This window comes from Felis catus, chromosome B1, assembly GCF_018350175.1.
Source record: "Felis catus isolate Fca126 chromosome B1, F.catus_Fca126_mat1.0, whole genome shotgun sequence".
NCBI classification, from domain to species: domain Eukaryota; kingdom Metazoa; phylum Chordata; class Mammalia; order Carnivora; family Felidae; genus Felis; species Felis catus.
Window position 1 is genome coordinate 4,368,737 of NC_058371.1, and position 16,307 is coordinate 4,385,043.

General features: G+C 39.0%; 1 protein-coding gene across 1 annotated transcript in view; it reads right to left on the reverse strand.

Moving 5' to 3' along the window:
• Window positions 1–16,307, reverse strand: part of CSMD1 (CUB and Sushi multiple domains 1) — a 2,016,427-nt gene that overhangs the window by 1,636,083 nt on the left and 364,037 nt on the right. The window contains exon 2 of the mRNA XM_045056760.1: window positions 10,222–10,438. Within this exon, the coding sequence (XP_044912695.1) occupies window positions 10,222–10,438 (217 nt within the window). The remainder of the gene's footprint in view (window positions 1–10,221; window positions 10,439–16,307) is intronic.

Below are 16,307 nucleotides of genomic sequence, written 5' to 3' on the forward strand. Positions count from 1 at the left end.
GAAGCAGGGAGGCGGCCGTACGGATTGTGCTTTTATTTTAGTGGTTTCTAGAGGGAAAAGGAAACAAATGTTGATCACAAAGTATATGGCAGGGGCGCCTGGGTGGCTCAGTCGGTTGGGCGTCCGACTTCAGCTCGGGTCATGATCTCGCAGTCCGTGAGTTCGAGCCCCACGTCGGGCTCTGTGCTGACAGCTCACAGCCTGGAGCCTGCTTCGGATTCTGTGTCTCCCTCTCTCTGACCCTCCCCTGTTCATGCTCTGTCTCTCCCTGTCTCAAAAATAAATAAAACATTAAGAAAAAATTTAAAAAAAAAAAAGAAAGTGATAACTTAAAAAAAAAAAAAAAACTATATGGCAGCAAGCAGTAGTCACACAAGAGTGCTGACCGGGCAGCTTGTGCGAGGGTTTCGTGTACGGTTCAGGGGCTTGGGAAACTGTGCTGAGAATAAGCTGCACAGAGAAAATTGTCTGATCTGAAAGTGGTGGTAAGACGGGCCAAGGACACCGGGGCTCAGGGCGAAAAGCCAAGGGAATCCAATTCGGGTAGGTGACCTCAGGGGCGTAGGGAGGAGGGCAAGGCTCCAGATCCTTCTGAAGAAGTTGGCACTGGGAAGTTTTACCCCCTATTCACGTAAAGAGCCTCCCCGAGCCTGCCTCAGCTTCCAGGACCAGAACACCCCAGAGAAAAGACTGGAAGGCTTTATGCACTTATATGCACACACGTGGAAGCTGTGAGCAGTTTTCTGAATTCTGTTTCAGTTAATGCTCTGGGTTCTATGAGGTCAACAAGGGGAGATATAAGCCAGAAATAAAAATGAAGTTTAAGAAAGAGGACCCTATTTTCTGCTCCTGGAAGCCTTATTTGAAAGAATCATCTAAATTTAAAGGCTTTGGGCTGTAAATACACTTAATTGTTTAAACAATGTTTTCTTGATCACACTGTTGGTTGCCTAAATGCAGAAATGTGTAAAAATGCCCAAATATCAAAATTCCTCCAGTTTTAACATTTGAAAAGTTTGAAACAAGGCTCCTTTGAAAATATTTACCTTGTTGATTATTTTTAGTATGTTCAGATACAAAGGAATTCATACTTCTATGCAAAGGGAGAGTCATTGGGTTTATTATAGTAAAAGAAAGAATTGCTTCAGGTGCTAAGTAATTTCCTCTCCTTTTTTAAAAATGAATTTTGTGAATTCAAAGTGAATAACTAACACGTTTTTATATATAGTTTCCTCTCCTTTTTTAAAAATGAATTTTGTGAATTCAAAGTGAATAACACATTTTTATATATAGTTTCCTCTCCTTTTTTAAAAATGAATTTTGTGAATTAAAAGTACATAACTAACACATTTTTATATACGGCATTCATTCCTTTAAAAAATTATCCTCTAAACAACTAATACCTAATTTGAAGTAAAGTGATTTTTTTTTTTTTGTCTGTTCCGGGGGGTTAGCGGCTGTAGAGGATAGAATTATAAATCGGTACTGGCTCTGCTATCCAAATATTTAAAACAACCAGAGGGGAGAAAAAGGAAATCTTAAAAGTCATTCAACTACTAATCTGGCCATCCACATTAAGCTCATTGAAAATCTGGGAAATTTGGAGAAATCTGATTATTTAATGCTCCTCATTGCTCATCAGTATGGATAGCTTCCCAGTAAGGGATTTCACCAAACTATTTTTGTAGACTCACTACCATGAAGAAGAGGTAAAGTCACTATCTTACTGACTTTTTGACATTTCATATTCCTTTTCCAAGAAACAGGGGCTAAAAAAAAATAATAATTTTATTTCCTTTTGAGAGGGAATGTAAAAATGATTCTTGGTGAAATGTGATTATGCGTAATACCGTAGAAATTCCATTTCCTCGCTGACACAAGCCTGCAAGTGACACCATCATTTCCGTTCAATCTAATTAGACCATCTGCCTGCTCCCCGTGCACAGCAGACAGGAAGTGTCTCTTGGTTGGTGACTCCTATTGTATCTCTTACGGCTTGGGTCCTCGAGTGGCCAAACAATGTAGAGAGATATAGGTACACGCACAGATGTCGATGGTTTATAGCTATAGACGGATTTTATAGACGGTGTCGTGCTCTACTCAAGAGTTTTTATCTGCGGCATTATTGACATTTGGTGACTGATAATTCTTTGTGCTGTGAGGCTGTCTTGTGCACTGTACGATATTTATCAGCATCTTTGTATTACACCTGCTACATTCCAGTAGTGCCTCGACCCAATTACAAGGACCAAAACTGTCTCTAGACATCGCGAAATGTCTCCTGGGGCATGAAGTCACTCCTAGTTGAGAAACACTGACAAAAACATGGATGAGACAGACAGCACACTCTAGTGAGCGACAGAGAGATGGAGATAGCTAGAGATAGAATGAGATAGAGTTAGGGACAGAGATAAACACTGAGATAGGTATAGACCCAGATGTGGATGTTTCAACCAGCATTCCAAAGACAAGGGGCACCTGGGTGGCTCAGTTGGTTAAGCAACGGACTCGATTTTGGCTCAGGTCAGGATCTCGGGGTTGGTGAGTTCAAGCCCTGCATGGGGCTCAGCACTGACAGCACAGAGCCTGTTTGGGATTCTCTCTCTCTCTCTCTCTCTCTCTCTCTCTCTCTCTCTCTCTCTCTCCCTCTCTCTCTCTCTCTGCCCTTTCCCTGCTCCCTTGCTTGCTCTCTCTCTCAAAATAAATAAATAAACAACGACAAAAAGAATTCCAAAGACAGACAACAGATACTCATGGAACAAAACAAAACAAAATAAAACATTCCTCCACTGAGGCCTGCCAGGGACACTCAGTAGCCGCACTCTTTCAGGATTAAGGCAGCATTTTCTCTTGATTACAGTGACACTGGCTGGCAGAAAGCCCTCTGGGAGCCCTCGGGCTGAGTAGATGTCCTTGGTCTAGCTTCCCACAGCCCCTACTGAGATCACTACAATAGATTACACTTATATATCAGGAAGACATTTCCGAGATCCCACCTCATCCGGAATTCTGTTGATGGCATTTGATGATGAATTATTACACACCATCTATTACAAGAGAATAAGATGTTAAGAGATATTGGACGTTTGTGACTGTATTTATATTTAAATATAAAATATAGGAATCTCTTCATATCAGCCTCTGAAGCTCCCATGTATTAATTTTAATGGTATTTTATATTACATATATACTGTAATTTACTTCACCAGTCCCTGTGGAAAGATAGACAATCTTGATTTTTTTAGATATGATCAATATGCACTCATAAACTTTGCTTTCCATATTTTTTGCCATATTTGGAGGTACGTTTGTAGAATAAGTTCATAGCATAGTCTTGCTGAATGAATGTGTTTATAGTTTTTCAGTTTGTGAGAAATTTCAAAATTTATATCCAAAATAATTCCCCAAAACCCTGACTTATCAAAATGTGTACAGTTTTGCCATTGAGAATGGTGAGACATTATTTCACATTATTGTTTTAATTGGCTTAGGTATACTAGTTGCCTTCATATTTTTATGTTTCAACTTTTTGGTCATATTTTTACCAGATGTTTAATTAAATGATTTTATTTCCTGATATTTCTGATAGTGTATCTTATCAATAAAGGAAATCGGCTCTTTGTCTTTCATAACTGTTGTGAATTCTTCTTCTCCATTTTACATTGGGCTTTTGGATTTTAAATTTTAGGAAGTCAAATTCTCCAGTCATTTTCTTCACGGTTTCTAAATTATGTGTTCTGAAGAATTTCTTTTTAGTAGTTTTGTTATTCTGTAGAGCGTTTAAATCAATGAGCCATGTTCTTTCTTTTTGTTTTTTGTTTTTTTTATCAGGTAGTAAGGATAAGATTGTAGATTTTAGAAAGCCATGTCTACTTTCAGGTTCCCATGACCAACACCACAAAATAGCTCTTCAGAAAATGAAGTCCTATTGCAAATTATTTATTGGCCTTCTTGTCCATCTGTTCTCTTTCCGAGACTCGCAATGCTATTCCTTATGTCTGCATGTGTATAAGGAAATGTCATAGGAGTTGGGGGCATTTTGCCACACACACACACACACACATATTTTTCTGATGATCCAAAAGGCTTCTCTGGCCGTATTAATATGGTTTGCCACCTTCAAAATGGCCACGATATTGAAACGAAGCATCAATTTTTGCTACTGCAGAAAAAGATCACCAGAGCTTAAAGAAGTAGTGCTTGGAACTGAAATCAAGTACATGTTAAAACTTGCTTGTATTATTGCATTATTGCAAACATAACTCTGCCTATCTCCCTTAAGTGCTTTATTAGTTTACCTCTGGGATTTCTCCTTACTAGCAATTTCATCTTTGTTAATAAACACAGGACTCATGAATATATATATATATATATATATATATATATGCCATATATATATATGTAAAACATAAAACATATACACACACTCTAGTTGGTCTCAACCAAAGCTACCTATTAAAATCAGCTGGGGGAATTATATATAGATATAGACATAGGGATATATAGATATACATCAGTGTTCAGACAATGTCACCCTTGAATCTCTGGTTTAATTGGCTTTCACTTTCATCTAGCCCACTGCAGACAACCAACTTAAAAAAAAAAAAAAGAGAAAATCAACTCATCCTTACCCAATAAGCACCGGCCTTGCCTATGAGTTGCTAATTTAAAGCATATGTTGAAAAAGGAAATCTGGAAGATGTATCCGAAACAGTTATCTTCTATTTCCTCACCTAAAATATGTATGTAGAGGAGTGAACATTGTTGACAAATTCACACAATTATGGGACTGTGATAGGTTTATATGAGAACAGCAAACGCCACCACTGTCCCGCTCAGCTCCTCTGTGGTGTCCTCGCGAATGTATGAGAACCTGTTTAATCAGACACCAAAGCATTGGTTGGGCTGCTGGAGTTTGATGGCTTGAGACATCACTGCTGTGCACGGACTCTCCTACTGTGTTTTCATCTCAGCTACTAGGCCCTTCTCTTTGGAGCCCTCCCTCACCAGGCGCTGGTGTGGGCAGGCTGGCCATTCCTTTCAGTTCCTCCTGACCATGTGTCTGGCTGAATATGATAAGATGTCACGATACATGTCTGGTATTAATAGAAGACTCTAGTCTCCATCGAATATTCTATGCCCACTCTGCAGTACCTCTATTGGAGTCTTAATTGGTGCATGAGTCACCACCCAAACTAAAAATAGAATGATGCTTTGATTTTTATCTATCAATCTGTGAATGGCTCCATAGGGACCTCATACCAGCAATGGGGGGCAGAAAGGCAGAATTTAGGCATTTCTAGATCTCTAGTCTAATATGATCTGAATATCAGTGGAACCCCTTCTTTGTGCTTAAAGTTCTCAAGGTCTAAAAACCACCAGATATAGTTAAGATTAGACAGGTTTATTAGCTAACTTTAATGCAGTCAGACACATTATGACAGAGTAGAAAAAAATTGGAGAAAACTGATCTTTTAGCAATACTTATTCATGATTTCCTGATTTTTATGGCCCTATCATATTAATTCCCAACTTCTTTATCATCAGCGCAGAAAATAAAGGATAATCTTGTATGTCACAGAAGGAGAGTCAAGATCACTGCCAAAGCTATTTTCTTGTATTCTACAATAATCCTGGAATAGTATATTCTGATTTCCCACATATGCATGACACAGTTTCCCTCCATAGACTCACTTTTATTCATTTATTGAGGTTATAATGAGATTTCCATTCAAAGTTTGACATTATAATGTTATCACATTTGGAAATTGATGTCAACTTTGATTATTTTCTGATTTAGGGACAAATAAATGCTACGTCACCACTTCATATTTAGCGAGCACCCTCTCTCTTGGACAATTAACTCCAGCCCATCCAGAGGAGTTAGATAGAAGTCATGTGGGGTTACACGCACAGAGGACAGTGGTGAGGGGCCCTGAACCAGGAGTGTTTTTAATCAAAAGCACCCCATGAAGATTTGTTGACTATTTTCAAGGTAACATATCTATTATCATCAGAGAAGACACACTCACGACACACGTCTTGACCTCAGAGGACATATGTTCTGTTTGACACACCACAACAGATATGCATCCCCAACTAGAGGCAACTTCAGAGCTGGTATAATTTGAAAGGAGTATGTGCTTCAGGGTCTATGTCAGTGCCAAGTGCTAAAGGAGCTTAGAAAAAAAAAAAAAACTCTCTGGGAGGGTTCTTGTTTTTTAATTTGGGAAGCACAGGGAAAATTTTCTGAAATAAGTATAATATTAACTGGGTTTTTGAATGTACGACATCCCTTAGGTGAACAGAGAGAAGGATGAGGAAATAGAATGATAAACATATTCTCTTATAAGGTCAGAGCAAGGAAAAACCTATTCAACTAAATAAAGTACTCCCATCGTGCTGCAGACTGAATGTTTGTGACCCCTCTCCCAAATTCATATGTTGAAATCCTAGCTTCCAATTTAATGGTATTTGAAGGTAAGGCCTTTGGGAGGTGATTAGAACATGAGAGGAGGCCTCATGAATAAGATTAATGACCTTATAAAAGGGACCGTAAAGAGCCACCCTGTTCCTTCTGTCATGTGAGGACACAGGAGAAAACGACCATCTACGAGCCAAGAAACCTGCCCTCATTAGGCATTAAATTTGCCAACAACTTGATCTCGGACTGTCAGCCTCCAGAAGTATGAGGAATACATTTCTATCGTATTTGCGGGTGAGGAGGCATGAGCCAAGGGAAGGAATGTCATTGTATTGGTGTACTGGTCAACCAAAATGTCTCGGTCAATCTACAACAGAACAAGTGCCTTTATTGGAACAGTTTCTTGAGGATCAGCACAGGTAGTAGCTAATGATGAGATGCTGCCCAATAAAAACCAAAGACTTTATGACTACTTGGTTGGACCTCTGTAGGGCTTTGAGTAGCAAGAGAGTGGGCAGAGTCTATAAAGTCCAGAGATTTAAAAAAATAGCAAAAATGTGACAGGTCATAAAAATCAGTGGTTTTTAATTCCAGGCAATTCAAAGAGAAGATTCCTTTTTTTTTATTTTTTTAGTTTATTTATTTATTGAAGTAAAATCTACACTCAACGTGTGGCTCGAACTCATGAGCTAGAGAACAAAACGTCGCATGCTCTTCCAACAGAGCCAGCCAGGTGCTCCTCAAAGAGAAGACTTCTAGTTCCAATTTTGAATCAAATCTTTTCTCTTGTGCTGAAGAGAAGCCTTAATTTACCTGTCAATATCTATACGTTAAAATTGAATTTATTGATGGAGGGGCACATCAAATGTGTTTGTCTGAACTATATACAAACAATCCAAGATGGTAACATGAACTGTATGTTTTTTGTTTTCAAGAATTTTTTTCTTTACACAGGGTAAATAATTTGGTTAGTCTTCACTATAGGTCAAATTGCAACATAAATATCAACAATCCTAACCCCCAAATCCTAAATTCTGTCACTGGGGGATTAAATGTAAATAGTGGAGTATTTGGAAACATTTTCTTTACAGTGGTTAAACAAAAGAAATCTCTTTATAGAAATTCTCAAGTTCCTTAATAAAACAATTATTAACTTTTTTGTGGGCACACATGCTGAGCGAATGAAAACAGTTTCTATGCAGCCATGAAGTGACAAGTGAGAGCAGGACAGCTCTAAGTAACAATGTGACAACACAGTGGGCCAGAGAGGACATCAGTCCTGTCACAGGAGATCCTTAGAATTCCAGGGATGCTTACAGTGTTGAGTGATGTATGCCTGAGAAACAGACAACTGCTCCAAAACCTAATGGGAAACACGTAGCAACAAGGAGACTGGAGTCTCCCTCACCTCATTAATTAGAATTCGATGCTATTTAAAACTGCTTTGCCATGAACCGATGGTGAAATGTTGCAACCACCTCATGGGTTTGCCCTGACACTGTTCCTTTTCATAGTTCATGTCATTATTTATCCAAAATCTTTGATTTGAGTAAAGACCCATAGCAATTAGCAGTCAATGGAATTCTTTTTTTGGTATGTTTTGCTCATTTGTGTAATGATACCTAGAATGACCACTCATGTCCCCCAAAGTGCTACCCTACCCCCATGGACTGTCCACACAAAGGCATTCTAAGTGTGAAAGTAGAAGAAAGATTATACAATTTTATGGAGACATGAAACCATCTTCCACACCTTAAAGACCAGAAACAGGACCTATTTTTTCTCTGTCTCTAACGAAATATTGTAGGTAACTGAGAAGTGTAGAGGAACCCAAGGAGTTCTTTCTTATCAGCTTTCTTTGCTTTGCCTCCTCTAGTAAAAATACCCACGTGAGAAAAAAAAATGAGGATGCCAATCATGTAACTCACCAATATTTATAAAGCTCTTTGAGGCACTGACACCAATTTATATACTATTCACTGGAACCTCGACATAAAGTACAATGAGTTTAGTGGTCCCATCCTTAATATTTCCACTGCTGATCATGTTATAACACTGAAGACGGTAGGAATGCTGTTTTCTAAACTTTGTAGTTAACATATAAAGTGATCATAATGTTACCATGAGGACATAAGTTGTTTAGAGACAGTGACTCAAACTAACATTCAGGCAGGTTTCCTTTAGAATAAGATAGAATTGTAGGAATTACAATAAAGTTATAAATTAAAATAATTATAAAACACTATAAAATAAAAAATACAATGATATAAATTAGAAAAAATGACTTTTAAATTATAAATTAAAATACAATGGGAAATATAAGTATTGACAAAGAAGTATTTTTTAAGGGGACATACTAAGAATTTTTCTAATGGAATGAGAAATGAATACTTTTAACAAAGTCATATGACTTCATGGTTGAATAAATTGGATTCTCTTTTGTTTTTTTATAAGTCTTTGCAGTTTCTATTATAATTCTTTCTATTATTACAACATAGCACTATTCTCTAGTATCATAATTTATTTGGAATAAAAAATAGTACATAACTAATATTTAGAAGATCAGTAAGCGTGGAATCAATCTTGCATCAAACTACCAAGGATTAATACATAGATACTTTGCCAAACATCTAAAGCGTAGGGCCATACATGTTAGGCGGGAGAAAGTTTACCTAATAATCCATAAAGAAGATAACTGTGTGCACAATATGACAAAAAGGATAAATGGAAAAGAGTTTCTAAAAATAGACAATGGATATTATAAGTGACCCAGAAAAACCAAAAGATGTTTTATATCTGAAAATGCATAAAGTGCAAAGAAAATATATCATTGTATATTTAATATATCAATTACATATACTCTAATATATCAATATATTAACTAGATGTACAATTTTCTATAGGACTTTTCTCAATCTACAAAATGAAAAAAATCAAATATGTGACTTGTGTGTATTTCTGTTGACATTAGTGACAATACCATTTCATTTATCTAACCAATACAACCTCTTCTGCCCACTGTCAATTTTTTACCTAACTTTATATATTCAGCAAACAGTCCCTAATTAGTATAGAATTTTAAAACCGAGGGTAAAGACTTATTTGCCTTATTTAAGTATGTTCATCAGTTTACCTAAGAAATTCCACTTTCTTGAAGGGGATGTTCCTGTTTCCTTTGACAAATTAAAAAAAAAAATGCATAAACTTGTACAGGTACAATGCTTTCCTTGCTGATAAATTTTTAAAAAATGTAACTTAAAGTCATTCCAGAAAATATTTTTTTCTTTCTTTATGGTAAAAATCATAGATCAGAAGAGAAAACTAATGGAGAACAGAATGCATTATGATGGTGCAAACCAAAAATTCTCTCCAGAGTTCAACGTTCTTTCATGTTTTTACTCCGCCCACCTCCCAGACTTTTTAGTGAATGTATTCTCTGACAATATAAAAGTCCCTTTTGTTGTTCTCTGAGTTGTACTTATGCATTTCTCTTCGTGCATTTTCTCTCAAATCTACAGTTGCTTAAAAACAATGGCGTATTGTCACTTTCCTTCAGTTACCTTGACAGCATTGTTTTGCAGATCTTCAACAATTTGATGTCTATAAATGAAGTCAATGATTGCTTATAATAACAAGTTTTTAAGTATTAAAGAGTGCACAAATCTGCAGTCTACTTTTTCTTCATTGTAACTAAAATTTTCCGGTAATTAAGTTCACATAATTAATTCCAATTAAGTTTCAGACTCTAAGTCAAACAGTGCTACCTAAATCTATAATATAAAGAACCAATACTTTACCTCACTTTCAAATTCCCTTGTTGGAGCTGGCCGTCGTAAACTGATAAAATATCAAAATCTTCTTCAAGAGCAAAGGTATGAAATGACAATTGTATCCGATTACGTTCTCCTGTGATAATGATCCACGTGCAGTTAGCGTAGTTTGGATAACCGTGTGGAAACCCTGGGCTCTCGATGGTGCCATTGGGACCCTGGACTAAGCCTCCACAGTTCTGACCTGGAAAAGAAACCAAAGACACACACACACACAAAGAGCATATTAGTATATTACTGTGGCCTCTTTCCTCTGGGATTTAAAAAAAATTTTCCAACCATTTTGACCAGTTTTTATAATGGCTTATTTTGCGGCTTATTTCATGCACAACTATTGAATGATAAATTGTAGCAGTGTTGTCCAGTGTTAACAGTGGGCGGGGGTGGGGGGAAGGCAAAGAAGGAAAATATACAAATTTAGGAACTCATTAGTAATTTGGGGAAAAATTTTTCTCTGTAATTTTAAATACATCTTCATCGGTATCAACCTACCATATTTGTGAAACAAATTTGATGCCGATTATCTGGGTAGTATTATGCTGAATGCTGAACACCCTGCCTATAAGTCCCTTGCTCAGAGAAACTAAATTGACAGGTCAAATAACCACTATAAAACTACACTCATCCACACATATTGGCATATTCCAGTGACTGCAGTGTGAAGCAATATGAATAATTAGGGAAAACCACATTTAGTATTCAAACTATTGGTTCTCACCTAATATGGCAAAGTCCCACAAAGTCAAAGAAAAACACAAAGCCACAGAAATCTGATCCAGTCCAAAATAAAAGGCGTACAACCAAAGAAATTAAGTTAGCAAAGATTAAGGAGCCGCCCAAGGGAATCAGGGACCTCCCCTCCGTCAAAGGCTTCCTATTCCCATGGCCGGGGATGGGTATTCAGCAGATGGGGGTAAGAGGACAAGTGCATCTTGCAGTGATGGATGCCATTGAAGAAAATGGCTTCCCTGGGCACATCTGCAGGATATCCCACACTTTATTCCCCTTTCTTATTCTAATTTCCCTTAGATAGGTTGAATTGAATTAGGATTGCTCTCAGTATTCAAGTTTGACATTTGTGATGTTGTGATTTATAATAAGACATAAAGTAAGAAATAAATATATAGTTGGTCTTAGTCCCTTTGGCACAGAGCTCCTACAAACCTTGGAATGTCCTATGGGATGAAAGAAAAAATATATATATATGTCTTGTGTCATGTTAATGAGAGGATTTTTGGAAAGCATCTAAGGATGGGGGCTGTTTCCAGGGGAAACCACCACGTGATCAGAAGGCCGGAACTTCCAGTCCCACGTCCACCCATGGCCTCCGGGAGGGAGACAGGGGCTGGAGGTTCAATCAATTGCCAAGGGCCAACGACACCTATTAATCAATCACACCTACATGATACAGTCTCCATAGAAACACAAAAAGAAGGAGTTCAGAGGCCTTCCAGGTGTGTGAGCATGTGGAGACCCTGGAAGATCCTGTGCTGTGCATCTCTGTATCCGGCTGTGCGTTGGCATCGTCTAATTTCTTGGGCACTAAACCAGCAACCTAGTGAGTAAACGGGTTTGCTGAGTTCTGCGAGCCCCGCTAGCAAATTAACGGAACCCAAGGGAGAGGTCGTGGGAACCTCTCATTTCCAACCGGAAGGTCAGAGATACAGATCACACCATGGACTTCCCGTGTGTGTCTGGAGCGGAAGGCGGTGCCGTGGAAACTTGCCCTGCGAAATGTGATGCTGTCTGCAGGTGAACGGCGGCAGGTGAACGGCGGCAGGTGCCCTGCGCGACGCCCCAGTGCGGCCTGCTTGTTGCTGTGGGGGCAGCCCCCTCCCCGACTACTGGTGGAATCGGTGCAGAACTGGTACAGAAGCCAAACCGCATGAGAAGGAGGAAAGACAGGAAGAGCAGAGCGCGCCACAAAGCTGCCTTCGGCCACTGAGCGGGTTAAAACTGTGCCTGAGAGCTGCTTCCGGGCGGCCGTGGCTGCCCAAAGTCTTATGGTATTAATTTTAACATTGGGATTCTCTGGCAGTTCTCGGATACCAAGAGCGCTTCCAAGGAGCAGGCCCTTGTTTTGCTGTAAATTGTAGCCCCCGGATTCAGTGTACAAGATCTGCTGGGAGATTAGCAACAGGCACCTGCTTGCCCACCGCTGTTTTCTTGCCACCAGATAAACCCTCCCACCCTTCCCTTCCTGACCCCCCCTCCTGCCAGGCATCATCCTTCATCCACCTGCTTTTCTCCATGGCTCCCCACCTGTATTTCCCTGTTTCTCCCACCCCCTCCTCTCCCCTCGTTACCACGTCTAGTGTAGGGTACGGACCTTCTGTGGCTTCTCTGTGCTACCCCCGTCCCTGCTACGATTTACACGTTCCCTGTTCTGTGACTTCTCATTTTGTGCCTGCCCAGGATCTGTGTAGGTCAACCAGCCAGAAGGGAAAAGGTCAGGACAGACAGGCTATCTTCCCTAATGAACACACTTTAATTACTTTCATTGCGAACATCACCGCCATACGCGAGAACAAAACAACTCCTCTATCAAATCCTTCCCACCTTTTCTTTGTCTGGGGCTAGCTAGCAAGTGGCCCCTGGACACTGCCTGCAGGGTTTCATTCCTTCTCCATCTGGACGTTTCCCACCAATACTCTCGAATGGATTTAAATGCTTTGACCCTGACAATGTAAGAAAGTTTGAGAGGCACCGGGGCATAGGCAGATTATTACACGTAGTATAAGTATCTGAATACAAGCATTATCCCCGCTTTTATTGTTGAACTGCAAACAGAAAATTATTTGCAACTATGTCTTACATGTTAAAAAAAATACTACACAATAGTAGCTCTCAGAGAGTCAAGTCTTTCACAGGAATATTATCAAATGCTGGTGGGAGTTTGCTAAATCTTAATAAAAAAGATTTAATGAAAGGGATTTATGAGTTTAAAACCAAAGAACTAATAAGAAGCCCATTTTCCACTAAATTTAAATCTAACAATAACACTGTAACAAGTAGATATTAAAGCTGTGGGGGTTTTGAAGGTCTTTAAGGAAAATAGCTTTTCTGGTTTATCTAGCAATTCCTGCTTCACAGTAAATCAAAAAGTGAAAACTTGATTATAAATTGGAGGAAAGAAAAATAAATTCAAGGGGAAAAGTGTCAGCTGGAAAGTAGCTACTATTATAGACCCATCATGCTGAACCCGATTATCAGATATTAAGACTTTTCTCCAAGGAGTAACACTTAGGTTGCAATGGGTACCAATTAGTACAGTAGATTTTGAAGAATGAGTCGCATTTGATCAGTGGACAGAATTTGCCACAGGCCCTGGGAGGAACTTTGGGAAGTGCTCAAACATTAGATGAGCAACCCTCCAGCCGGGATGCACATTCCAAACAACTTAGGGGCTTTCCACGTATCTGTCCCTCAGATAGATTCTGATGCAGTTGGTCTGGACCAAGAATATCCAGGACAACCTTGAAGAACAGAATCAGAGACCCTATGCTACTGAAGGTCATATCTTATTATAAAGCTATAGTAATTCACCAGTGTCTAACTGGGACAAACCTAGATAAATAGACAACAGGACAGAGTAGAAAGCCCCAAAACAAAGTCACAGAGATATAAATGCTAGATTTATAACAAATGTGGTTCTTCAGTGCGCTAGAAATAGGATGTTATTTTCTTTTTTTTTAAAAGTTTATTTATTTTGAGAGACAGAGAGAGTGTGAGCAGGGCGGGGGCACAGAGAGAGGGTCCCAAGAAGGCTCTGCACTGCCAGCAAGGAGCCCACTGCAATTCTCGAACTACGGACCACGAGATCATGACCTGAGAAGAAATCAAGAGTGCGATGCTTCACCGAGAGAGCCACCCAGGCGCCCCGGATGGTATTTTTAATAGAATGTTCTGGGCCAACTGGATATCCAAATGGGAAAAATAAATCTTGATCCCTACCTTACTATGTATACAAACATCAGTTCCTTATGAATTGCGGACAAAAATGGAAGGTGTAAAACAATAACACTTCCAAAAGAAAACAGCATAAAAAATCTGATCTGTGTGGCAAGCAAAGGTCTCTTAAATGGAACCCCAAAAATGGTACTCATGAAAGAAGAGAGTGAAAAAGAAATACAAACACTAGGATGTTTGTATTCAACAAATGGCATGTTCATAATGTAATGAAGAAACCTCATGAATCCATAAGAAGAAGGTAGTAGAATAGGAAAACAATGATTATAGGCAGATGGAGATTCAGAATCAGAGCCAGGTTTTTCTAAAATTGGAAAGAGACAAATGGATCATAATATGGAAGTCCTTCTGCAGCCCTGACCTCTCTCATCTGGGTGGAGGTCTATCCAAAAGGTGTAAGAAAATAGCATTTTGTGCTACAAAAAAAAAAAAAATCCTGATTTTATTGGTCTGTCTTTGTAGGAACAACAACCCCCCACCCCCCCGCTTTGGTCCCACTAGGGAATTGTGAACTTCCCAACAATTTACTCCATGTCTCCTGTCCCACTCAAGCATCTTGACTCTCATTCAAAAACAAAAACACACAAGGCATGTGAAAATAATTATTTGTCTACACATCAGTACTACAGTGGTATTGACTACAACTCCTGAGAGAAATTCAAAATCTATACTAATGTTGAATTGAAGGACATCCCCTGAAAAACAATTACTGTGAGCTGTGGATCTCCGCATCATTATGATCTATTTGGGGTTCATGCTTCCTAACACACTCACAAAAAATAACGGCTGACACCAGCTGTGAATAGAGCAAAATTATTCCCCAAAAGGTTAATCCCAGGATGTGAAGTGATTATAATTCAGGAATGCAAATAACTTACAGATGACATTCACCATCGGCACCAGAACTTAATTCAGGTATCTTGGTAAGGTATGTCTGAAATAAAGATTGCTTCAATAGCAAAATGTTCTTTTGAATAAAGTAAAGCCACAGATGAATGTATGTGGATGATACATGACATCTATGTACATTTCTGGGTTCACACGCACTTACACAGAGAGTGTGGGACTTCCTGTAGCCCCACCACCAGCAAATGCCAAGGTGGAGGCTCTTCCTCAAACGTCCCAGCAAAGACTTTTGCCTATCTCCCTCATACGACTGTCCCCTCTTGGTTATCCTACTCTAACAGGCGCTTGTCTGCTACAGAGAACCCTCAAATATTTTACAAATGTTTTCTTTTTAAATGGCTTAAATCTATGTTTCTTGATTTAAATGTCGGCCTTAAAAACAGCTTAAAAGAAGCAGATTGTTTTAACTGGAAGGAAATTTAGTAGACGCATTTTTAAATACTATAAACATAATCGCGCATCAACATATTGCTCAACAGGCATCGATTGTAAGTACTTTTTTAAGTTATATTTCCTAAGGGCACTGAAGCAACCTGCGGATAATTTTAATCTTTTAGTGAAAATTGTGTTGTTTTTTACAGGATCGAAAGCTCACTTGTTACTGAAGAAAATGTCTACTGGTCTTCCTTCTTCAAGTTCTGATGATGGAAGTTACCTTGAAATGAAACGCCAATGTCAACAGAAGAAAAAGAATGTATGTACGTAATGATAAGCGTTGCACGCATACCTTAAATGCATGTCACGTGGAAACACACAGAACTGTACCCACAGATAGTTTGTGAGGTGCTACAATTCCAGCGAACCAAGTCAGAAAAGTTCCATACCCGCCGCAATTTTAAGAGATGGGCGTCTAACAACATTCTGTATCAGTTATATCTCATTGGAGCTCGGAAAACAAAAGAAGTTGGTATCTAAATCACATCGCAGCTAAATTATACCTTAGGAAATACTTGGTTCCTTCTGAAGTAATCAACAGAATGTTAGGTGTCAGGGACTCAAGCAGAGTTAATTTAGTGTAGATTTCTACCCAATTTAGAGATCCTCAATAGCACGGCTTCCCACACAGAGGATTACCAGCAGGCATTTTAATCCTCTCGTAGACTTTGGGAGCGAGGCACTGTTTTCAAACTACATTTTCACGCGGAATCACAGTTGGCCAGACGGCAGTCCTGCGACAT